The 27,722-nt window shown below is 32.9% G+C and overlaps 1 protein-coding gene across 1 annotated transcript; it reads left to right on the top strand.

Annotated features, from left to right (window-relative positions):
- Positions 1-590: 590 nt before the first annotated feature.
- LOC118204522 (retinol dehydrogenase 7-like) lies at positions 591-26,735 on the top strand (the record flags this gene model as incomplete). Its single annotated transcript, XM_085810177.1, has 4 exons — positions 591-840; positions 10,778-10,960; positions 18,853-18,985; positions 25,509-26,735. Coding segments are annotated over 4 exons (882 nt in total), but the record flags the coding sequence as incomplete, so codon positions are not given.
- Between the last annotated feature and the right edge of the window lie 987 nt (positions 26,736-27,722).

Below are 27,722 nucleotides of genomic sequence, written 5' to 3'. Positions count from 1 at the left end.
TATGTTGTGCTATCATTACATATATATGTATATATGATATTGTAATCTTGGTCGATGATGAAAACAATTCACTTTCTAGTCATGGCCGAAAGGACTTCTGCGTAGATGAATTTGAAATTGCGGCATAGTGGAATGAGTGGATGGAATTTTGGAAGAAGTACGACCCAGCTTGATAGTTAAACATTATTTATTTTTAGATGACGATTTTCTTAGCACATATCTTCATAACTGGTAGAAGAACATGGCTGCTAAACGCCTCCCATAATTTAAGATATGCCATCACATTTAAGATAACGGAAATTATCTAGCGACACTTTGTCAGCAGTAAGACGAAATACGCAATTAGTAGCTATTTCTATTCGAAATTTTGCTTTAATCTGATTGGACAAGGAATTATGCGCAATGCAGATGATTGCAGAATTAATTTCCAGATAAGACGCGTTTTGAAACTAAAAAGAGGAATTAAGAGCTAATTTAAAGTTTAATCTTAAGTTATATAACTTTTCTTATGACAAAACTAATTGACATAATATTCCTTTCATCAACCTACTTTTAGCAACTAAATTACTCTAAATTTTACAAAAATACATTCACCTCTTTATAAAATTTTAAGAACGTCTGTTGCAGGTTGTGATACTGGATTTGGGAACGCACTAGCTCGTAGATTAGACAGATTGGGGTTGCATGTATTTGCTGGATGTTTGTTTCCAAAAGGGGAAGGTGATGAAGATTTAAAGCAAAACACTTCAAATAGACTGCACATCGTTCCACATGACGTGACGTCCGACGACAGCGTTCAAGAAGCCAAAGATTACATCAAGAGACAACTGGGAGATAACAGTAAGTAGTTACAGAATTTTTTAGTTTCGTTTCCATAATTAAATTTCATCCAGAAGCTACTATCCGTAAATTCGTGGAAATAGAATCGCAAATAGAAAACATTTCTTTTTTTCAATAAAAATAACCAAAGGAAAAAAATCTTAAAAACGTTAGCCGATGTTATAGCTTCCATAGTAAAAATAATAACAATTAATATAATTGAAATCGTATTTTGAGTAAAAAGGCAGATTAAAAACCTTTGAAGAAATGGTGTAAAATACGTTTGATAAGGAAAACCTTATCAAACTGATCTACACGCACACGAACATACGTTTTAGTATCGCTTATCAAAAGGGGGAAAAACATATTATATTTCTGTAACAGCTTGTTTAAACCTATCAGTAGCATCATGGCTAAAAGACTACTTGTGAATAATATCCGTGAGGGAAACTAGGATTGAAACATATATATTTCTGTAATATTTTATTTAAACGAATCAATTAAGAATTAACAATTAACATCAATTAACTCCGTTCTTTTATTTCACAATTTTCTGAATCAAGTCACATTGTAAATATATAGATTCTTACGCCCTCTGAAATAAATATAGTTTGAGACATCCTCTTTAAATATACGTAAACTCATATGCTTATATATATACGCGGCACATATATAAACACGTCACTCATATATAATACCGGTGTGGTTATATATCAACGGTCCGAAATGAAGCTGCTTCCATATTCTTTTGCAAACAGTGTTTGGAGGTCACCTGAGCTGTAACAAAATTTTAAATTTCTTAAAAGCCTGATTCAATTCAAATTATACATGTCCTGTAAAACTTTATGGTGCTATTATTAAAATAATGAATGTTTCTCAAACACAAGAGGTCACCTGTGCATTAATAAAACTTTTAATTTCTCCAACGCAGGATTAAATTGGAAAAGCAAAAAAAAATTTTATAGTTTTGAAAACATTTATAATACAGTTGTATTATTTTAAGTTTTGCTAACAATTAAGCTTAAATTAAATACTATTCTATTTTTCTTTTGGACCACTTCACATACATTTACCCAGACCAGACCCTCCGGGGGGTCGACGTTGAGCGCTCTGTGCAGGACTGGCTAGGATCTGTATCTAGGGAGTCTCGGCCACGAGGGTATATATTCACTCGTCATGGGCCGGGAGGTGTATGTCCTCATCCACCAGGGTATTGGTAGCCAAATAGCATTTGTTCCATTGAGCGTCCAGTCACTGATTCCTTGGTATTCCATGTAAAACCTAAGGATAGGGCATCCCGCGTAGCGCTGGCAGGCAGCCAACTAACGGCCAGTCATTGCTTCTAGTTCCCCACCCCATCGTGGTCTCTGACCTCTGGGACGGTGGTTCTGATACGATTAGTTTAGCGGTGGGTTTGTTAGAGGGAGCCTAAAATAATTAGTGTCCCGGGGATGTGGTACCCTGGGCCCAGCTGGAGTGTAAGACCATCTTCGGGTGGCTATTGCTGGTTCGCCAGTTCCTGTAATGTCATTCAGTTAACGAGGCAGGTACGTATTCTGTTACCGTTACCCAGACAAGAAGGTTTTACAAATAAAAAGCTTGGGCAATAAAACTTAAAGCAGAAAATATCTACAACTCATACTTTATCGAGCGAAAAACCGTCTTGCAGTTGGTGCTCAATCCGGGTATTTGAGTTCAAAAGAAAATGCATTGGTGGTATTAGTGGGAGGTAAAAAACTGTTTCTAAAACTAAAGAAAGGAACTAATAGTAGATCAAAATAAGTAGTTTAATTGTAGTTACTAAATAACTACACCGTTAAGCCTTAACAGTATTACAAAAGCGCGAGCAAGCCAGTTAACTCCGAATGACAACGCAAACAAGGGTTGCCAAAAACTTAATAAACTCAATTATACATTCTTACTATTATTCTTTTTCTTTCTTTTTAGCCAAATGGCTTTTATTGGTCTCGAAACGCGATTTTGCTTGATGCACGCATATTCACAAAGCATACAGACCATTTCTTCTATGGTCTGCTCTCATTTAATGAAACATCTGCTTGGCGGTCATATTTGGAATGGCGAGTTATCGCCTTGTTGGCTTGGTAATCAACGCCAAGCATACCTTGTGGGCTTTCAGTGAAGTGAGGAGAAACAGCGATATATATTTCGATAAACATTCAGTAAACATTCGATAAAGTTTTATTTTATGAATGAAAGCTAAGTGGAGGTTATGTGGAATATATTTTAAATAACCCACTGGTCTTATTAATAGTTTATTTGTATTTGGTTAAAGAATGCATTTAAACTGTTAAAAGTACGATAATTGTTTGGTGGAAAGTGTTCAGGTGGAAAGGCATATGTACGTTTTCGTTATTTCTGTTGGAAAGAGTCGGTTGTGTAAATTTAAACAGTGCATTAATTGATACAAACAAAAGGAATATTAAAAAAATAAACCAAATGAAAACATACAATGAACATTTAAGGGCGTTGAATATCTTTTCTTTTTACTTAAATTATGAGTAAGCATAATTAGAATTATATTTTATTCTGTTATGCGCTGTTTCAATTGTAACGCTTTTCGGGATATTGGATCTTGGATCGTAATCTTGCCACTGGTACCTACTACAAAAGAGTACAAACCAGTAAATAAAAATGAGCATTAACAAAAGTAGAGAAAATAAAGGTGTTAAATTTTTAATACCGTACGCGAAGGCGAAAAGGTTAATAATGACAAAGTCATTCAACAAAGTGAGGATAAAAATAAAAATAAGCTCGTGCAGAGTTTGTAAAAGTCACGAGCGGGTATACAGTAGAACCCACGAAATAGAAATCTGTGAATTTCATCCGTACTCCGTACCATTGAGCTACGGCTTTTGCGTTGCTATGCAAGCTTTTCGGTACACCACGCTCATATACAAATAGCAAGGGCGATTAAGCAAAAGCCGCCAAGCACAAGATTCTCTAACCCTACGTTTCTTGTTTTAACCAATAGGAGCAAGCAGTAGAAGAAACGGTCTGTAGGCATTCAGAAAAATTTGTTGCCATTCAGAAAAATTTAAGATATTATTCTTTTATATTTACTCTATCTGCTACTGATAAACAAACTAAACAATTTGAAATCAACAAATTCGCTTTTTAAGAATATTATTTTTTTCCTTTATAATCTGATTGATTTAAATAAAAATGCATTTAATTCATGATGTATCTAATTAAAACCATTACATATTTTTATAGAATTACTTACATATTTTTTCACTTTTTAGCAGACAGAGACATATAATGCTGCCATGGTAGTCTAATTGCATACTCACCTAATATACCATAAAATACTTCCTAATACTCCTTGTGCGATCTCTATTGATAATTTATGCTGATAAACCATCTTAAATCTTAAGAGTCCTTTTGGGCGAGCGATAAAATCTGAACTGTTTCAGAATTTAATTTCTTGATTTTTCTTCTACCTCTTCCCCCCCCCTACATACTTTAACGGAAGGCAAAGTCCTGTTGTCCTAGGCTGGTAAGAGGGATATTAGACAGGAATACTAGTTATCTTATGTTAAGGAATTTGATTGTAACCTTTGTGCACGTCAAAGCTCTAAATAAATACTCAATCTTATAGTTCGCTTCCTTTTTAGATGTTATACAATAAGAATAGTCAAATAAAATCTCGAATATTAATCTGTGTAAGTCTTATTTTAATCAGGGCGATAACTCGCTGATATTTAACGAAGTAAATCCCTTGAAGCGCCGTTAGGGTGAGAACATTATTCAGATTAAATGCTAGAGTTAAATATTGAGTCGCAATGTTAAGGTATGAGTCGAAATGTTTCATGACTAAAAGCATTTGATGCATGATATCGAAAATCAAAATGCTGCCAATGAAGAAGTGATAAATCGGTCTATGCTAAACTTATCTCCTATTTTCAAGAGTTTTAAAATATCGGTAAAAAGACGCTGACGTCTGTAAAAATTATAATAATTTAGAGTACAGCAAAGAACACATAGGCTGCCAGTCTGAGGGAAGGGATGCCTTCACGAAGGATTCTTATTCACCTAGTGGCCCTAACCGGTTTCCCCATACATTGCTTTGAAGCACTGGCAATTCTTTTGTAGTGACCAAAACATTGGGTCATTTACCATTGAACTTAATGGATTTTGACACGATCTGTTGTAAATATTTTGTAATATGCATATAAATTCATATATTTTCTTTTCTATAATATTTCAGAGTTCTATTTTAATATCGAAATACTTTAAATAGTTCTTGACTTTCTTTGAATATTTCTGAAAGGGAATAAAAAAAGGATTTTTTAAAATATTATTTAAAACTTGTAACTGAGTTATTATAAAATGTTTTTTACCATTAATTTTAACAATACATATTCTGAAAAGAATACGTTTTTTAAACATCATTTCATTCTGAACGGAATTAAATGCTGTACTTTTCACAGAACAGTTTGCTCAGAACGGTTTAATTTGAATAAAATATTTTCACAAGTTTTCATTAATTACATTAGAAAAAAAGTTTAAGGTAATTCGATTTTATTCGGTTAAGGATTACAAAAATTAAGATCAACGCTTATTGTATTATGAATTATTTCTTCTTTATTTATAGAGCTCCTTCCTAAAATACTTTCTCAAATATGACATGATTTTTTGAGCTTGTGAGGCATCTTTTAAATCGAAAAATCTAAGGCAATTTATAATTAATGTTCTATTCTGTCCATTTCAAATTAGAGCACATTTTATTTTAATACCGAAATACTTTAAATAGTTCTTGACTTTCTTTGAATATTTCTGAAAGGGAATAAAAAAAGGATTTTTTTAAATATTATTTAAAACTTGTAACTGAGTTATTATAAAATGTTTTTTACCATTAATTTTAACAATACATATTCTGAAACTCTTCTTTATTACTTCCTTAAGTACACATCTCATAGAATTTGCTTTACAATACCTTTTAACAGATTGCTTTCCAGTACGAACAATTCTTGCTGAAATAGCTTTATAATGTATCTGTTAACAGGATTTCAGTTTACGTTTACAATTCAATGTTAATGCTATTATATATTTAGATAATATTTATAATCGTTATAAATTTAGATATATTTAATAATTAGATTTCTTCACAGTAACTTTCACTGTTTATGAATGAATAAACCCTTCATTTCAAATACATTTATAAATAATTTAATAAATATTTATGTATTTTGTTAAGGGCAGATACATGCTTTTTGCAAGCATATGCATAAATTCACATACATATTTCACATTTTTCATTTACGGCATGTGCAAATCTTTAATTTCTGTGCATTCACTTTATTTTTCCAGTAAAGTAATTTACAATAATTTAGCATATACCCAAAATGTTTTGATAAGAAATATGTATACAGCAGTTGATGGATAAATTAAGTATCCTTTACTTTTATAACAAATAAACGATTTGCAACAAATAGCAGATTGCTGCCCATATAATGCATTTACACAAGAAGCACATTTTTGCAGAAATTCTCTGGATCATATAACCAGATATGTAATAAACCATTTGTTATGCACATAAACTTAAAGCATTTGTATGCAACATGCAATCGTGTTCTTCAATATTAATATCTATAGGTGACGAATTATCATTTAAAAAATACATGTCACAATAATATGTGGATGACAAAAAAATTATTTTATTTAAAATATTTTGGCGTTTGGAACAGAAAATAAGAGTAGAGAATACTGTATCAAGGGTATCGAAAGACGTATACAATTTTAATTGTACCGTAAAGTATTTTTCATTCTTTAAGCGTAACATTTTCGCTAAAATCTATATTTTTGTGGCTCAACAGCTTATAATTTTATAAAACAAATTCATAATCAAAATCGCTTTTGTTAGTTATCGAAAAATAACCAAGATGTGATTTTTGCGTAAATGTCACTAAACTATACAAATTGCTGGTATCCATCACACAATGAAAATGTTTCTTTTATGCGAAAAATGTCCCGTTTTTTGATTTGCATATGGACCTGTCGTGTGTTAAAATACTATGGAAGCGCTGTCAGTGGAGCTTCTGAATGTAACCAAAAAACGCCCCATCTGGAGACCGAAGCTTCGGAGCAGTGCTTCACTGTTAGTGCCTAGCTGGCCACTCCTTCCTTTCTTACCTCCATGACTTCACCTCTCGGCTTTTTGTGGGCCTAGATTCTGGAAGGAGAAAAACAAGAACAATGATATCTACAGGATTTTTCAGATCAAGATGTTTGATGTAGTGACTTATGAGAAGTCAGTATATAAGGTATTTCTCCCGCCTTCTTGGCATGCCTTCGTTGTGTGGTGGTCTGCACTCTGGGCGCATATTCCAGAGGTCCGCGGTTCGATTCCCAGATAAGACGGCTGCTCATTTTTCATTTTCCTGCTTCCAAATTACCTAATGTCTCTACACTGGCGCCCGAACTAAAAGGGTGGTGGATGATGGTTCTCCACACCCAGGATTTGCGGTTGTGTCCCCTAAAAACCACAGTCGCCCTTTAAAAGGGGGAAGTATATAAGGTATTTCTCTCGCCTTCTAGGTGTGGTGGTCTGCACCTTGGGCGCGTATTCTATAGGTCCGCGGTTCGATTCCCGGCGATAGCGGTTGTTTATGTTTCATCTTTCCTGCTTCCAAATTACCTAATGTCTGTAAAAGTATAGCAAAGATGAAGTTTCCAGCATGCGGTAATACTGGAATGCGAAGACAGTATGTTAGAGGGCGCATGCGGATAAATAAACTATGCTAATTAAATGGCAACTCAGAAATCAACAGAGGTAAAAAAAACATTAAAATGTCCCGAAAAAGGTAATAAGATAAATTTAGTTTATTCATTTTCATAATAATCTATGTAAATTTTGTTATTATTTCAGTTTAATACAGTAATTAATAAAGATAATAGGAAAATTAGTGTATATTAAAGACTATCAAGCATTTTAATTCCGCAGAGCATTTTTTGTTTTCAGTATTGTTAGACATTGCGGAGAGTCATATCATTTGAATTTAGAGCACTAAATAAAATTTAACGGTGTTTTATATTTATTGCCCAAACTATCAGTTGTGCTATAAACTTCTTAGAAAGTTCATAGCAAATGATTCTGCGTTTCCAAATTAAATCAGTTTAATGTTCGAGTAGCCCTTTCTACCAGTAAGCCTTCTATTCTGTGATGATTCGAATAAACATGAGAACCTCGCTACGGTAAGAAGTCAATAAGTGTGACAATGGAGAGATTAAAAAGTATCTAACATTAAAATTGCATATACATTTTAAGATTTGGCGATAAAATCAATCGAAGATTAAGCGGAACTAAGTAATAAATTCGTAATATTAAGAACAGATTAAAAGAAGGTGGATTAATTAGTTTATTGTTTTACTGAGGGTAATTATGCATTTTCAGAATGATTTTAAAAAACTAAAAAAAAAGCAAATATTTTGGATTAAAATATTCTGACAAGAGCTTTTTATTTGAAATGATAAATACAGTCTGCTACTTTTAAATTTATTCTTCTTTCGAATTATCGAATGTAAACAAGCTGTGGGTTGAAGGATATGTTTTTTGCGCTTTCCAACGAGAAATATTCCTATTCGATAATTCAAAAACTCTCTGAAATTTATGTCATTAAAATTTATATGTGAAAATTAAAGAATATTATTAACAGGAAAGTGAAAAAGCGTAATTAACTTTTCTGCATGGAAGGAAGATACTAAATGAGTACCCGAAAAAGGTACGTATTTTTTATTTCTAAAGTTTCTAACATTAAATGATTGATAAAAATACAAATACCGTCAGTGCACAAATCAGTTGGAAATTCTTTAAATACATCTGCAGCAACAATAAATAAAGTAATAATTTAAGATTTGCAATTTAAAAAGTTAAAAAACATAATGTTCACCAGTTGAGGCATGTGGCGTAATGCAGAACAGTTTCTAAAAGATAAGCAGGAGATTATTGGAAATAATTTGTGACCTTTGATGATGTCTGGCTTTACTTAAATAACTGCAACAGAAAAAAAAGAGGTCTATTTACTATCGCCAAACGATGAGAAAAAGTATGCAAACCTGATTTCGTCAAGGAAAAGAAAGTTTGAGTAGGGGCCTTAGGATTGTCCCAGAATTCACCTACAATGTAAAATTAAAAGTAAATAGGAACAAAGAGTGGTGAAAATGTTAAAATAAGCTTAACGTATTATATAAAGAAAATTTTTCGTCCTGTGCTTAGAAAAAGAATTCCACTTCTTCATCTCAAGAACATTCAAAGAGTGAAACTTCATCAAGATAAAGCAAAAGTCACACTTCGAAAGGTACCACTGCATTCCTTGAAACAAAATGAAGATTGATGGAGATATTGTCAATATACATTTCCAAAGCAATCCTACAAAGCCAACACCTCCTTAAGACAACACCTTCTGTAAGGAGGTGTTGGCAAAGCCCCCTGAAGTTATTTCATGGTGACGGAGGCGAACAGGTGAACTATGGACAATATGTGAACTTTGGACAATAGGTGAACTTTGAACAATAGGTAACTTTGGACAATAGGTGAACTATGGATTATTGTGCGTTCGGTCTCTTGATTAGAGGTCCTTCTAAACGCAAATCCATCACTATCAATGAACTCTGAAAAGTCGTGGAACAAACTGGGCATGGTGTTGTAATCCAGCTGCTTTGGAAGTTCGGTCTGCTGGACGGCTCTTGAGTTCAAGCAAAGGCAGAGAAGAAGCAATTCGAGTACAACCCCATCCCTGAAAATTTTATGAAAAACCGTTTTGTCACTTAAATCACGATGCATACCTGTAGTCTAGACAAAAGGCTATCAGATCGAGCATTAAAAAAATAAACATTGATTAAACGGCCTCAAAATATTTTTAAATAAATGTGTATAAACACCCTCTCTGTTTATCAGCATAACTCTGCTCAAAACCGAGCAGTAAAATTCAGAAAATAAATAAACTCATGAAATTAATCAAAAATTTCACTATGAACAATGCTTCAGTGGAAAACTCTGATGGAAGATCGATCAGCTGAATGAGACCATTCCACACACAGTTTTCTTCGATATAAGGTACTGTCAAGCTAAATGTATCACCTCACGTACATTTATAGAAAATCATTGTGATGCACTTATATATAAGCAGTTCTTGTTTTAAACTGAAGGATTTACTTATTTTTTCTCTGAACAAAAAAATGATATATTTTTTTAGCTCAGCGTATGTAAAGATAATAAAATTTCTAAATTTGGAAATTGTTTGAACTTCAAAATTTATATTCTTATATATATGTAACTAATCTGCATCTTGGTGGGAGACGACGGAAATAGAACTGGTAGTAGAGGCAAAATAATAAAACAATGGGCTAAGAAAATCTACAACTTCACCAAATGTGAAGTTCTATCAAGTTCTCCGAATAGTTTTAAATGCATTAAGAAAATAATCATCAGTCATAATAACTAAAAGGAATTTAGTATTTTACCATGAAGTTTAAAAGAAATGATAGTCTTACGAAACAATTAATTAAGTGGATTTCCACAAATTTAAGTAAGGTAAACATCTTCTGCCAGAGAATGGGAAACTGTTGAAAAAAAGCTATCAGTGATGTAACACTTGTCAATAAAAACCACACTTTTGAAACATTTTTTACTATTTTATTATAAGGCCCAGAACATCAGGTGTCTGAAAAGAAAATGAATGAACATGGTTTTGTTAATTTACTTCAGACTGACTTCTAGTACATAAATCACATGTTTTTTGACGCAAAATAAAATGAGACCATATTTGTTTATTATATTCCATTTTCTTCATTATTTCTCTCTGAAATATATATTTTTGCGCCAGATGTAATAAATTTGAGTTACTATTATCGCATATACTGTCAATAAAAATGTATTGGTTTTCTCATTACCTTTATTCTGTTTCTAAGAATCTCATTTTTGTTTCATGTAACGAAGTCTTGTGGACCATTGTTAACAATGCGGGCATCAGTGCTGGTGGAGAAGTGATTTGGACCAGTATGAATACTGTAAAAAAGATATTTGATGTGAATACTTTTGGTGTCGTCCGCGTGACAAAGGCTTTTCTACCGATGTTGTGCAAATCTCAAGGAAGAGTGATAACAACCACAAGCTTCGTTGGTGAGACATTTTTAATTTCCAAATAACAGTTGCCTTGTATGTGATTTCTATTAACCTTTTAACGTCTAATTATAAGCATTTCTAGGGATAATTACTGTTATTCCACTGAAGAAATTTAAAATGTTAAATTTACAAGGGCGAGTCAAATGAAAGTGAGCCAATGCGAATATATGACAAACAGAGTACTTTATTTAAAGGTAGTCTCCATGAACATTGAGACATTTATCCCAGTGACAAATGAGCCGCGTGATCCCCGTCTTATGAAACTCCTTGGGCTGTCGATTCAAAAAGTCTGTAACCGACTCCTTCATGACGTCGTCCGACAGGAATCTGGTACCCTTGAGATATTTTTTCAGTTTCTTGAAAATGTGAAAGTCGCATGGCGACAAATCTGGGCTGTATGGAGGATGTTGCAGCGTGTCCCACTTGAACTTTGCCAGTTGTGTCTTAACCACATCAGCGACGTGGGGACGAGCATTGTCCTGTAGCAAGATCACACCATTCGTCAATCTTCCAGGTCGTTTGTTCTTGATTGCGACACGCAGCCGATCCGGCGCTGCACAATATCGCGAACTATTGATAGTCTCTCCACGTTTAACAAATTCAATCAGTAATTAATCAGTAATGCTTATCCTCCGTTCTTGTCTAATCAGCTCATCAACCTGTGCAATTGTGTCGGGGGTGATTGCAAGGTGGCTTTGGCCCGGTCTTGGATCGTCTTTGCAACTTTCACGTCCTTCTCTGAACCGTTTGCTCCAACGCTTCGCAGTGGCCAATGCGATGCAATGTTCACCGTACACATACGGCGACTAATTTCATGTTGGGAAACACCTTCAGCTGTCAAAAACCTGACCACACCACGCTGTTCCTCTTTTGGAGCGTCCATTATGTCATGCTACCGTCTTCAACACAGTGTAAGAGCACCTTAAAGAACTTTAACCTCACACTTTCGCGCCACTTTCGTAAATGAAGGCTGTCTCTGTGCTACGCGCATTCGCCGCAGATGATGGACCGAACCATTCTTGCTGAGGAGGGGTTGGCTCACTTTCATTTGACTCGCCCTTATAAAATTTTTTTTCCTGCTTTTATTTCCAATGAAATAAATTATTTTGGACAGGAAAATATTTGACCAGCATTTCAAGACTTCAATAAATTTTTATTTCTTTTGAAGTTTAATGAACAATTTAAAATGACATCTAATGGTTTTTCTTTGCATATTGTAAGATTTATCTCTTCATTTCCACATACACTAACTTAGATCCTACAGTGAACCTGGCGAATTCTCGCACAAGCGTGAATTAAATACCAGCACAGAAGAAGGGTACAAAATAACCCTTTAATAAACCAAACTAAATTAATAGAAAGTACGGACTTCGTGCATTACAAAACACCATTCACTTGCGGCAGTAACTAAACGTAGATTATAATACAAATCAAACCTGAAAAATAAACGAGTGCAAGACCGCACTTCAAAATTACTCTAAGAGATGGACTCTCAGAAATCTATCCGGCGTGATACTAAACTGATAAGGCCAAGAGGCTTACGAGCATGACCGCGAAATAACAACGAAATGTGCGCTTGGCTAGCGAAACACGCTCTGAATAAACTGAGAATAATCACACGTTTAAATAGCACTTGACATTAAATTTACATCCTGGCGAGAGAATGTGAGGGGGAGTTTGAGAAGTTGAGAACAGGAAAACTTAAAATAAATTTTTTGTGCAAAATAAGAAAAACCCTACAATATCAGCTTAAATTATAGGCCGTAATTCAAAGTGGTTATTATTAAAGTAACCCTACTCGAATCTAGAACACAACTGTATCTATTATCGACATATTTTGTTGGAAATTGGTACTATGCGAAATATGGACCACTAAAAAAAGAAAACTGCTATAAAAATAAGAGATCAAATTTCAACGACTAGTTGAAAAACGGTGCATAAAGAACAGAAAATAAAAATTTGAAATATAAAACTGTATTACACATTAGGACAAGGACAGTGTGCATACCATTACATCAATCGTATTGTTCAAAGTGCAATAGTAACAGGAAGATTTTGAGCAACTGCAGTAACTTCTGGAGGAACAGGCGTGTTCTTCTTGTTTTGAATTAAGATAGAGTCTGTATGTTTCCTCCTTAAGCACGATCTGTCGGAAATCTCTTCAACCCAATCACAGGAATTCAAGTCCGAAGAACGAGGATGTCGGGCATCCCGAAATCATTCGAAATTAACCAACCATCTGCGTAATGAACACAAAGTAGTTGCTGCACTTGTCGGCCAATATGATGAAATGTTGTGTTCTCTTCCATGAAGATAGTATAGTTTCTAAATAGTCTTGTTCTTTTAAGAAAGGAATGACTTGCTGATACAGTAATTATAGACATATAGACATATAGAGTAATACAGCCATATAGACGAATAGTAATTCAGTGTCTAGCGCCAACTACCAACACCACAGAATAACTGTGAATTATCGTAAGGAGTATCCAACATTCCTAGTAATATAGCAAGAATCAACCATTTAATCAATTTGCATTATGCCAACCAAACGAATTATGTCTATTGTCTGTACGCAATATGTAAATAAGGACCATCTGTACCTGTTTATAAATGTATCTTAAGTACCATCACCATGTAGTTATGTTTTATGTATGTAATATGTATAATGCACCCAATGATTCTATACTCAATGTAATTATGCGCCTTGTATTTGTATATATATGTTCTAGTATAAATGTTACTGTATTGATCATTAACTGTATTAATCATTGCTGCATTATTGTATTAATATTATTTAGCATCATCAAATTAAAAGCACCAATTGAACCTTATTACGTACATTCAAGACTACGAGACTAAAGTACTATGTGCATTAAGATTGTGAGCCCAATGATTACTATGTGCCTAATACTATGTATATATATCCTCGTATGTATGAGAATGTAACCATGCATCCAAATATAACATCACGCAACATGACACTATACCGCATAGTGTTAATCTAAAGTCTTAATTCTAAAAAATCCATTGCATTAACTAACTTCTATAGCATTATTATTATATATATTATATATATATTTGTTTATATATTATGTATCGCCTGTATATGTACCATGTATATAATGCTTATAAATCCAATGATTACTGCGTGCCTAATAATTGTGTATACGTGCTTTAGTATGTATATAACTGAATCCATGGCTTCGCGCATATCATCCTGTAGTATGGCACTGTACCACACAGCGTCAAACTAGGATCTTACACTAAAACTAACAGCACCAATGAATTGTTCCAGCATTGTACTAAGTATCTTATGTATTATGTACGTATATGCATAGTGCATCTAATAATTATGTATCTTATGTTAATTATGCACCTAAATATTTGTATATTTTTATATATATAGTATTAACAAGTAGAAATGTTACTGTATTCATGCGCCAGTATTTAACACTGTGTAACATGAAGCCGTTTCGCATAGTGTTAAATTAGAATCTTACTATAAAATTACTATAAAATTAACTGCATTTATCACTTTATACAGCAATGTATTATGAACCATCTGTTTATATATGTATATGTATACCATGTACCTAATGTCTGAGAATCTAGTGATTATTATGTGCCTAAAAGTTGTGTATATGTATATTAGTATATAAATTAGTTTATCCACCCAATCGCCTACAGCATCATGTAACATGTAAAAATAACAGCACCAATTACTTGCCCTAGCATTGTATTAAGAAACTAATATATGAATATGTATATGTATTATGCGCCTTATGTATATGTACCCAATGACAATTATACACCTTATAATTGCGTATAAATGCATTATTTTTAAAATACTGTAAAATTAATTACATCAATTATCCTCAACGCACTCTACAATGTACCATCTGTTCATGTATATAAATGTGTCATGTACCTATTGATTATGAAATCGAATGATATAAGCATTGTAAATAGGTATAGCATTGTAAATAGGAAAACAGTACAGCATTGTAAATAGGAAGCTATACCCATGCACCCGCATACATTTCTACGTAACGTGACACAGTAAGGCAAAATATCAACCTAGTGTCCTATTATGAAATTAATAAGCACCTATTACTAGTTATAACATTATTTTATCGATCTAGAGTTTATGTAAGTATATGAAGTAAGTACCAAATGTTTATGTCACCAATGACTATTGTGTACCAAATATAAGCGTATATATGCTTTTGTCTATAGATAATTGTGTATGTCCTTGTTTATATGTAATTGTACCCATGTATCTACTAGTGTTATCATATATCTTGGCACTGTATAGTTAATATACATCTATTACGCACTGAATAATCATGTACCTAATGTGTCTGTACAAAAAATGTCTGTATATATGTACATGAATTTATGTTCTGTATATATGATAATGTAACTATGCATCTGCACATTTTATCCTGTAACACGGCACCGTATCGCAAAGATATAACTAGAGCCTCACTCTAAAATTAATTGCACCAATTATCAGTTCAGCATTAAGTACCTATTGTTAATGCATGTTAAAGTAGCACTTACCTAACGCTTGGGTATTCACTAATTACTGTGTACCTAATACACGTGTTTTAATATCTTTGTACATTGGTTAATGTACTTAGAAACAGTACAAATAATTCATTAGCAAGACACTGTACGACACAGTACTAATCTAGGGTTTAACTTTTAATTCACTGTACTAATTACTTATTCCAGCATAACATTGCGCACCTAATATTTCAGTATGTGCATGTCTTCTGTAATCCAATGACAATGCTTCAAAGGATCATAGTGTACTCAATATATGAGTACACAAGTTATGTATATATGCTACCGTATCCATGCTTTTGCATACACCTTGTAACATGGCAATGTATTATCCAGTGTCTAACATTAATTAGCTTTAACGCCACTGTATTAAGTACCAAATATGTATTTATATTTATGTATTAGTATATTAGCACAGTGAACACGTATGTTTATCTAGATAAAGGTGGACGTGGAGCTATACCGATTAACCGTATTGGTAGAGGGGTGGTGTCCACGTCCTCCGTCGCATGTCGCATGATACAGTAATTTACAGTAAAGAGCAATCGCGATGGTACAAGTTTTAGAATCTAATGAGTATTTCACCTCGAAACAAAGTAGCCAAGAATAATGTCATCGCTAATACCACATCACACATAATACAGGACACACGTAATCAGAACATAGCAGCTTTCAAAGTGGGATTCGCATATACCATATGCGACAGTTCTGTGTATTCACTTGAAAAGGGGTAATATGGGCCACAAGATGTTCTACAGAGATGCATTGTCGATGGCTACCCACGCCAAAAATTCATAAATAATGTCAAGGCAATGTTGTGGATATCTAAGATGCAACTTACGTACCATGCGGATCATGTATAGATACCGCTCTAAACTGTATTTCAGAGTTTTTCGTATTGTAGAGCAAGGGATAGATAAATCACGCGACACCACTTAAGGGCTTGTATCAGGAACACCACGCTCTGTCAACCACAGCTAAAGCTACTTCTTCCACAGTTCCGTCTGAAATTTGTTTCCATCCACTTTCTAGCCACACATCCAGCTGCCCAGTCTCTTCAAGTTTAGTAATCATGATTTCAAAATCATTTTTCGACATCTTTTGCAAGCTTTTCATTTGTCGGTATTCCAGCAGAGCAGCTAAACTTTTATTGCAGCTCTGATAAAACAATTCATCCAGTACTGCTTTGTGTTTCTTCTGTAATGGCATGGTGAAGAAAGATTACAGCACTGACTGTTTACATTTTAACCCTAATTTGTATAACGTCCTTTCTACATTGCATGAAAATTTGCCATCTAGAGGTTGAAATTTGAACATCTAGAGGTCTTAGTAAGATCACTCAATACCTGATGTAGCAGAATTACAACAACTATATGGAATTTTCATAATGTTTCACATTACCACAACAATAGCCCTATGTTATAAGGATAATCAAAACGAACAAAAACATAATTAAGAAATTACGTGATGTTATAGAATTCAGTAAACAATTAATAGTTTTTCTAGGATTTATTTCAAAGTGCACTTTATGAAAGAATAAAACCAAGTTTCATAAAAAGCGGTTAAAATTAGCAAATTAGAATTATGAAAGTTAAATACCGCGTTTCTGCAAACCATATATATATGTATGTTTTACGGTTTTCTTGTATTAAATAGCAATGAATTACATTTTACAATAGTTAAATATAATTCGTTCTGAAAGAAAGAGTAAATGAATATTTTATGAAATAAAGCAATTAAAATTTCCATGTTGGCATTACATTAAGATTTTGTGTTTCAATTCTCATTTTGCAATTCCCATTTCCTTTCTTGTTTCCATCTTTCAACAATAATTGCTAATTTGCAGATATTACAGACACCACGCCCAAACCAAAGATCACTTTAACTGTGTTTTCAAGGAAAAGTCGTTTAAAATTTTTGATGCTGTAAAAATTGAGTAACATAATAATTATTTTTGTGTCCATCTTAGAATATTCGTATCGCTTTACCTTAGCGTAATGCAAAACATATTTGGCTTTCCTTCAATGGCTTTTCTGTATTTCGCTGAAGAATAACAGAAATTTATTATTGTCATTATTATTATTATTATTATTACTGCTAATGGTAATCGTCGTCATTATTATTGTTTTCAACTAATAAAGATTTCATATATGTGGGACCCTTTTAATTCTAATGAATAATTATTAATGCCATTATCATCGACATCATCTAGAAGTTTATAAACTTTCTGATGATTTCTTCCTTGCTGGATGTGTATATTTTTGCATTCTGAGGGGTGTATATTTTTGCACTGATTTCCTACAACGTGCACTGTACTTTTAAACGACATCAAGACAAAAAAGAAACACGCCTTAAATAAATCATAAAAATGAAGCAGTCTATGCTAAAACTCTATGCTAGTTAAAGTCTATGCTAGTTAGGCGTCTATGCTAAAACTCTACGCCAAACAAAAACTGTTGCTTCACTTTTATGACTTAAATGGTTTATTTTAAATTAAGGAAACGGAAATCATTAACGTTAAGGGACCGGTGATACCTAAATTGAATGTCAACAAAAAATATTCTTTACTGAGAGGTTTCTAGAGAATTTATACATTGAAGAATACGTGAACCCACTTTTTCCATTGCGAAAACAGAGAAATTGTTGCAAAAAGTCTGTTTCATGACCATCTTTAAAAGTTAATCTGCTTAATCTTATTAACATTATTAAGCTGACATTACAAAAATACAATAGCTGAGAGGCGAGAAATCTTGAAATATTTACTGTAATCTCCCGTAGGATTCACCTCTGAGTCCGTGTTTTAATATGAATTACCCTTTTGTTAGGAAATTTTTGTAACGATAGCTTGTTTCTTAGTTAATTCTTCCAAATATTTTTATCAACGTTTATTTAAAATAACATACTATTTCCATTTACACCGTCCAGTGCTCAAAACATTACCATAGCAAATTAGATTTAACTCGCATCAAAATTAGCTGTGTGAATATTTATAGCAGCAATAGTCAAATTATATAAAATGCAATTAATATTATTATGATTATTATTCCATTTTCAACAAAAATAACTAAGAAACAGTTTTTGTTTCATTTCCTGCATTTCTGTTGAAGATAACATGAATTAAAGTTTTAATATCTTTACCGCCACTGATGCGTTTCTTGATTTAGATTTAAAAGTAGCATGAATACATGCAAAAATTATTATAGCTGTGTTCTTGTGTTTCTTCCATTCTACTACAATAAATTATCATTAATTATTTCATATTTATTATTTAAATTTTTTCATCTGCTTCTATTTAACTTTTTATTTCTTTTTCAACTTAGCTAAGTGTTCTACTCCTGGCCTTGTCGCTTATAGTTCAAGTAAGCAAGCAGCTCAGAGCTTTTGTGATGGTCTAAGGTTAGAAATGTATCGGTTTGGAGTAAAAGTGATCACCATTGAGCCATCGGCACATAAGTAAGTAAGATATTTCTGAAAGAATAGAAAAAATTATTCTTGCGCATAATGATCATCATTTGAGTGAACCATCAATATCAAAATAGTGGCACTTTTGCATCTCTTAACTTGAATCCGAAATTTAGAAGTATGAATAAAAAAATATATAATGAGCAAATAATTTGAAGCCTTAAATGTGAAAAACATTTAAGTTATGTTTCTACCGCACTACGTAAGAAGCGTTATCCAAACAATGGAATTATCCAGAATATAGAGATGAACCGCCGATCTCTTTTTATGCACCGATGTGTGACTTTAAATCCCTGACTCTCAAAAGGAGTTCACATTGAGAGATGGCATATTTACTTTGGCTTGGCTCTTGAATTAAAAAAAAATGTAAAGAATATTATGGCGCTAGTGGTGTAAATTGTAACCTATAACCATTTTTATAGATGAGTTGAGTGATGAAGATTCTCTTGGCTTTAAAACAAGTTCGACGCCCATGTCCGGCATCTTGGGTTTAGTTACATGTTCAGAGCAAATTAGTATTAGTAAAAATGTTCCAAGTAGCACATGACGTAGCAAAGACATTGCAAACTGGTCCAAGAGGTTGCAAAGTGGTCGTGGTAACTTTTACGATGTCTTTACAAAGCAGCGAAGACGCAAAATATTTGCCGTCGCATCTTGGCAGTTTGTCGACGTCGCTGAAACGTCGTGATTTGACTGCTTTTAGACGTAGTCGTTTTAGCACTTTTTTCCATAGTACATCAGCGTTACTTTTAGAATGAAAACAGACTAAATCTGCCCCTTCAAGAATCTGAAGTCCGCATAAGATCCATTTTGCAATGTTTCATTACTTTATTTCATCTAAATATATTCATCTAATGAAATATAAATTTAATATAAATACTTTTGAATTTTTAAATTTATTTAGTACTAAAAATGCGTGCTAAATTATTGTTTAAAATTTTGTTAGAATAATTAATACTTAAAATATTGTTTTATAAATATTATACCCAAAATATTTAAAAATGAAAATAATCTATAAAGTAAGTTATTAAGTTATGCATGTATTTTAAAAAATCATATTTCCGAAATGAATGCAAATCACATGTTAGCAATTATTTCACTACTGAAAAATGACTTTATTTATTAATTTTGAAGTAAGGAAGAATTTGTTTGAATTAATATGCTGACATCACATGAAGCATTTTACCATACAGTGCAAAAAGTACAATTTTCACGAAGATATGATTGTGCGTGAAGATATATTTACGGATAAAAATGGGATGATTTTAAGAATTTCGAGAAAACGTCTAATATTAAAAGACGAAGCATATTCATGCATATTTAACGGCTTTTCAATGTATATGACAGAAAACTCCCCGACAGTCAGGAGAAGCAGAACGGAAAAATTAATGGAAAAAGAGAAAGAAATATTAACACTTTTCATGGAAAACGACAAAATTAATGGATTTGATAAATTACTAATAAATGCTGACATCAAAATAAGAAAAACTGTGAACAAAAATACAAAGCAAAAACTCAATTTTTGTCTTCTCCTATCGTATTCTGTTTCCAAGGACAAGCAAAAAGGGGCTGTAAATGACATATTTAAAAAAATGTATGTCCTAAAATACGATATTCATTACCTATAAAAATTCTGATGAACTATTTGCTATGTTTTTATGCTTTTGTCCTTCGTGCATTCAAAAATGCTTAGTGTAATCTTAGTATACAGTACACTCAGGATTTGGCAACATTGGCGTTACAAATCTTTTAGCGAGCCCGATAAACATTTTTTTGTAAATATAATATTGTGAATATTGTTTTCAATTCTATTCAGTTGAAATAATTCTTCTAGACCATTTAAAAAAGATTCCATTAAATTATTCGAAACGGATGACATTCCATGTGTATTATTTACTGGATGCTTATATAAACGAACATCTGAGCTCGAGGTTGCGCGCTTTGGCTAGCTGCCAAATTCGAACAAATTGTTAACTGAGCAATGCTTTCAGACTCCATCTTATTTTCGTTTCTTCGCGGTTTTCTAATTCGCCGTCGGAATTAGAATCCTGTACTTGTAATTTCTAATAGCAGATCGAAATAAGTTATCATAATGTCACCAAATCCCATGTGTACCGTATACTAGGATTAAGCCGAATGCTTAGAAATAGGTAAAGAAATGAATGCTGAGCTATGTAATGAGTAGAGTGAATTTCTGTGGAGTGACTGATTTTCACTGTGGAGTGAATTTCAGAATGTTTTAAATTTTTTTGAAAATTTGACAAATAATAATTCTTGAAAATGATTTTGAGGCAGCTGTTAAATACTGGAGAGCTTCAATACAGAAAGAGGACAATGTACTGGAATACAATAATGGTCGGCTTATTTTGGAGCAAATGAAACTGTTCGAAAAATCTGACAAAGAAAAAAGGTACAGCAGTTATCTGATGGCATTTGCATACACTTTATATATGAAATCTACGTCATGTTATGAAGCAGTTCTTTCAAGTAATTTGATAAAGCTGCCATCTGTTAGTCTTGACTTCATGTTTGAAACTGAATCAAGCAATGACTGATATAAATAATATAGCTTATATTAAAAATAAATGTAGTGCACTGTCAATCAAAGTGCGGTTTTACTGAAAATGCATTCAGTGCAGAAGCAACAAAAATTCAAACTGTTATTGTATGTTCATTATTTTCAAAATACAAAGAAATTTTTCGACTGGTACCAGTACTTAATACATCTGCTGAAGATTTATTTAACAAAACAAGTTTTGTTGTTTGTTTGATATCATGTGTGTGTTTGATATCGGACATTATTTGAAATTTCAGTGTATGATCTGCAAAGAAAAATCGTTAAGCTTGGATAACTTATTGACTGTAGGGGAAGATTATCATAAGCTTCCATTATCCCAAACAACAGAAACCAAAGACAGTGCCAATATTTAAGTATGGTAAAGAAAAATTGTTAATCTTGGAAAACTTATTGACTGAAGGGGAAGAGTATCATAAGCTTCCATTATCCCAAACAACAGAAACCAAAGATAAGTGCAAATATTTACGTATGGTAATTAGAGGTGGTCTTAAACAACCTTCCTTATTAGTTTTTAATATTATAATCCATTGTCATTTAGACTACTTATATCCAAAAATATGAAACACATTTTCAAAAATGTGACAGTCAGCATTGAGGCGTTACTTCACTTTCTAAAATGCATATAATTAACAACGGACTACTTGGTAATGAAATTTACCAGTCTTGCAGTTGTGAATTCTTTAATGTTATTATCAAAATGCTAACTACATTTGGAAATATTTGTTTAAACAATTATACAAAAGTTTTAGCAGATAGTAAGTTTTCTGCTTCAAATGAATAAAATCTATAAAAAAAAAAAAGGCATTAAGTATTTTTATTATCTTAATTGTAAAATGCAGTTTTATTATTTTTCACATAGTATTTGTAACTCCAAATACTGCATAGTTTGTACCATTTAAAAATCAGTTATATGCTGTTTGTTATGATTACAATAAAGATGATCACTTATACATCCACATATGATCGAAAAAATAGTATTAAGGAAACATTAGCATAGTGAAATATTGTAATCCATAATTATGTGAGTTTTAATTGTGTAATATTAAAAAAACACTAAATAACATTTTAATGATTGCTAATTGCAGTTTTATTACTTTTCGTTTGGTATCGATTCTTTTAAACACTGCGTAATTCGCGTTTTTTTTTAAATACTGCCGTCATGTATGTTTGTTAGATCATCTCAATAAATGAATGTCGGAAATAAGGTTTTATTTCTTTATTAAATTTAAGTATATTGTATTTTCTTCGCTTACTTTTTATGTGCTTGTTATAACAAAGAAATTCATAATAAATAGAAACAAAAAGTTTCATCGTGTGCTATTTAACGAAGAGCTTATTATCGTATACTATATTATTTAAATGATTTCTGTACAGTATCCAAAGGAAAGTTATTGATTATAAAAAGTGGCTGAAATAATTATTGTAATCTATCACTACCTTAAAATGTAGAAACTAAAAATAGCTAAATACATTTTCATACGATCGAAAGAAATGATGTTAAGAAATATAAGCATTACTAGTAAATACTGCAATCCATAATTATTACACTTTTAATTGCTTACTATTTAAAAACACAAACAATTTTTCATTAATTGGAAATTTTAGTTCTGTTACCTTCCTTCTGCTGTTTATACTTTCAAGCACTGCTAGTTCATGTTTTTTCTTAAATAGTGCTGTCATGTGTGTTGTTTGTTATGTTATTATTTCATTTTAAATATGAATATGGGAAATTTTGGGGGGTTATTAAATTTAGATATATTTTTGTATAAAATATTATTGATCACATTTATTAACTACTTTATGCAGTCTTTCATTTCATATCTTGGAGACATAGAAGTTAATGTTTATATTTTTTACTATGAAACGCGAATAAATTTATACTTGAGTTCAGGTAAAATATTGATTATGTTATCTTAAGAACCACTTCCTAATTTATCATGATAGGGGAAATTTTCAATTAGTATTACACACACTTAGTATTTACGTTTACAAAGCTGTCTCTGAAATTTTAAAAAAAAGGAATGTGATAATAGTGTTTATAATCAGAAGCGCTCTTTTTTAACCCACATATATAGATTTTAGTTTTATTTACTGCTTGAGTTTTATTTACTTAAAACCTACTATTATTGTTATATATTTATAATAACCACTTTCATAATTACTCTCACATACTAAAGGATTAAGAAAAGAAATGATGAAATCTTAAACTTAGAACTTAGAATTAGCTTAACTTAGAATTTAAGTTATTTAAAAAACACAGTTTAAAGTACTGAAAATAAATAAGCCTATTATTAATTATGTATATTTAGTTTAAAGAGAAAAAATTGTATTAACTTCTGGTTTTCAGGAAATGATAAAATATTTAAACTTTAGAAAAATACAAGGAATACAAAATTTTAAAATAGAAGAAAAATGTATTCATTATTAAGCTTATTTTTCTGCATAAATCAATATGTAACAAAAGGACATAATAACGACATTTTCACAACTATTTCAAAAGGAGGAATTCATCGAATGTTTAGGCGTCGTTAAGATGTCGTGATACGATGCTTTCACAACCAAAATATAACCTGAGAAAGACGCAATAACAACAATTGCAACATGACCCGCGACGAATTTGCAACGTCATTACGACGTTGCCGTGCTACTTGAGTATGCTTTGGTTTGGTTTCATTGATTACAGCAAAGCACACCAGGGCTATCTGCCTGTCCTCCGTGAAGGACTTTCTAATTTTCGCGTGGCGAATTTTGGCAATTTTTGCAAATTTCTGAGGAAACTGGCTCATATACACGTTATACTTGGACAAAACCACTAAAACCCCCATGTATGCAGTTTGTTCGTGTGGGAATCAAACTCAGGTCAGAACTACCAGTCTTCAGCTATTTTGCCGCTCGGCCTCTGTTAGGCGTGAATCTTGATGCGACGGTAATCAATTGCTATTGTCTGCTATTAAATTTCTTATAAAAGTTGTCAGGATTCAGTGTTCTGTGCATACTTTTGGCAAACATGATGGTGACAGTATCAATGTCCTGAACTCGAACAGTGAGCTGAATGCAGCTATGTTCTTGTGAGTGCTAGAAGAATGATAACATAAGAAGGGTGTAAAAGACCCTTTTATTTAACTTAATATTTACAGCAACTCCCAGCTCGGGAGTGATAACAGAAAAATAATGACCGCGCTTGGGTCTAAACTGAACAATAAAGCAATTTAAAGTGAAACTTCAGTAGACATTTAAATAGTCGCTGTCACAGAGCTTAAACGCGAGATTGGCCTATGTATGGTGCGTAGCAAGCCTTAGCTAAGTACTAACGCACTTAAATCACTTCAATCAATATTAGAGTAATAGCGCTAAGGCGTAAGAATTTAAAATACTAACTATTCTGGCGAACGTCTACCGAGCCGACCTGGTGTGAGACTAAAAGCTCTCTCACACTTGAGAAGTTTCTCACTAACCTTTAAATACAAAACTTGGCTCCAAAACAAATTAGCATAAAGCTGAACCGTGCGCTCATTCTGAAGGGAAGTTGAAATAAGAGTTTACAGGAAAGGGTAACTTAAAATAAAAAGAAATTTGGTTAGTTTAACTTAAAACCTTACAAAGTACTCTGGTGTCGTTCTCGTTACTAATGAATAAAATGTTTTTCCTCAGCCAGTTATATCTGTTATTTGTTCATAAATAGCTTTATAATAAACAAAAATATTTAAAATTAATAACCACAAATAAAGTAATTTTAAGTATTTTAATTCCTTTGTTTAATAGTCGAATCATTAAAGTAACAGCGGATAATGTCTATAAAGTTTGTTTTACAATAAAGTAGATGACAGTCATTCGTCTAAGAATCGTTAATAATTATACTGTAATGTCGGTAATGGTAATTTTAAACGATATACTTCGATGTAATAAAAGTTCTTTTTTCTTTTTTTCTTTTTTCAGGACTAATTTTGTGAATAAAGAAATGATTTTTGATTACTTAAATAAAGAATGGGAAGAAACTGCTCTTGAAGTGAAAGAAGTCGTGCCTGATGACACTTTGGAGTTTGAAAAGCGTGTTGTAATGAATATTACAAAATTTTCCACAACATATGACCTGAAAAGGAGCATCGATCAGTTTGAAGAAACAGTAATAGCAGTGAATCCGAAATACTTTTATAATCCTGGAACTCTGCATTCTCGTATTGCTTTATGGTTCTTGAATATAATTCCTAAGCCATTTGCCGAACTTTTCCTCGCAATAGTATTAATGAGATGAACTCTATATGTGTTGGTACTTTCTAAAAATGGATTACATTATGTTATTATTCTAACAGTGGATTATATGATGTATAGGGTGCGGCAGCGTTCATAGTAGGATATTAAAAGCACACCATAAGCCAGTAACTGTAATTTATTTATTACCTCTTTAAGTCAATTAATAGTTAAAGGTATGCCATTTACTAATGTGTAAGTCATTGTCCATTCGTGGATTACTTTTTGAATATGATGCCCCCTCTGCACAACACATTCATCATTGGAAACTTGCCATAACTAATTCGGCGTAACGTATTCCCTGGGACATAGCCGACGGCAGTTCGGATGCGATCCTTCAAGTCAGGAATGGTAGCACAACGTGTTCGGAAAACTTCTTGCTTCAGGTGCCCCCAAAGTCAGCAGAGATCAGGTGAGCGAGGCGGCTAGGAAATGTCACCAAAACAGGAAATTACTCTACCTGGAAATGTCTGTCGCAATGGTCCGCCCATCTGTAACATTCCCATAACGTCCCAAGTTGAAATGTTGCCGAAATAGACGCTGGGTAGCAATAACTAAGCAGTTATTTTTTAAATAACTTTCAACAGCAAAGGCACGATGCTGTGCACTCCAACCATCCATATCACTATCACACTCGAAATGGCAGCTCATTAGTAAACGAATGCGGCATGAGCTGGCGCGCATTCATGCAGTACGTCGTTGTGTCAAATTACGCTATGATCGCTGCGGCACCCTATATAATAACGGAATAATTATGCATAATAATGAATTACATTATGTTGTAATAATGGATTATATTACGTACTAATGTGTTAGTACTTTCTAATAATGGATTACATAGCATTTGTTAGCTCATGTTCTTATAAGATGTACGCGAAAATTAATCACGTTCAGTTTAATAAAGAAATCCCAGAGATGTCTAATTTTATCAAATTACTACTTATTCAAATTGAAATAGAGATAAACTTATCATACTCCAAAAGTAAAGGGCACCAATGATAGAATAATGAAACTCTAGTAGTTCGCCACGAGTTCAACTTCGAATAAACGAGTTGGCTGCGTGAATATTCTCTTGTTTTTACACATGCGTAACATGAATTTTCTATTACATATACTCTAAAAAGGGCATCATTTTTTTCAGGCATATAGCTGTCAAATGCTTTGCCATAGCCAATTTAATGCAGTTAAAGGCAAAATCTTTAGAAAATACATTCACAATGGACTACCATAAGTAGAAATAATATTTATCTTGCGCTTTATTACTTGAGGTGCATTATTGAACCTCTATGAGATGCCACGCATAAGCACAGAATTCAAATATCCGCATTTCTATCAAATAGTTCTCACGTGCTTTTAATATTGTTACGGAATGCCCAGCCGCGGTAAAATAGCTTCCCCGCAAGGCGGATTTAGGGTTTCCAGAAAATGGCAAGGGAAGGCAGGTTTGCCAGATTTGGCTCAAAATCGTCCATTTGACGACATTTGGCATCAAAATTGGCGATATACCATAGACGGAAGGAGAACATTCTAGAACGACTTCTTCCCAGTTTGGCCCAGAATGTTCTCGAAAGCAGCCCAAAAGCAACATGAACCCTAAATATACACGGAGTAGCAGCCTACTCTACACGGAGTAGTAGCCTACTCCTACACGGAGTAGTAGGAGTAGCATCGCGAGACTGTCAAGTTGATCGTCAAATGTATCGCAAGTTGGTGCATCGAGAGTGTGCATCGTTGAAGCTATCAAGTGTATCCTCGAGTGCATTGCCAGTTGTACTGTGAAGAGTCGGGAGAGTACGCTGAGTTCCGAGATCGACCGAACCGAGCCGGGAACCGTACTCTAGGTGCTTTGCTGTAAAGCTGTCTTCACCGTTAGCCTGAAGCCTGTGTTGTTGATTGTTTCAT

The sequence above is a fragment of the Stegodyphus dumicola genome, chromosome 2 (genome assembly GCF_044657685.1).
Source record: "Stegodyphus dumicola isolate Sdum_Otavi_A_Nest chromosome 2, ASM4465768v1".
Taxonomy (NCBI): Eukaryota; Metazoa; Arthropoda; class Arachnida; order Araneae; family Eresidae; genus Stegodyphus; species Stegodyphus dumicola.
The sequence above is the reverse complement of the archived record's forward strand: the minus strand, read 5'-3'. Positions and strand labels throughout refer to the sequence as shown.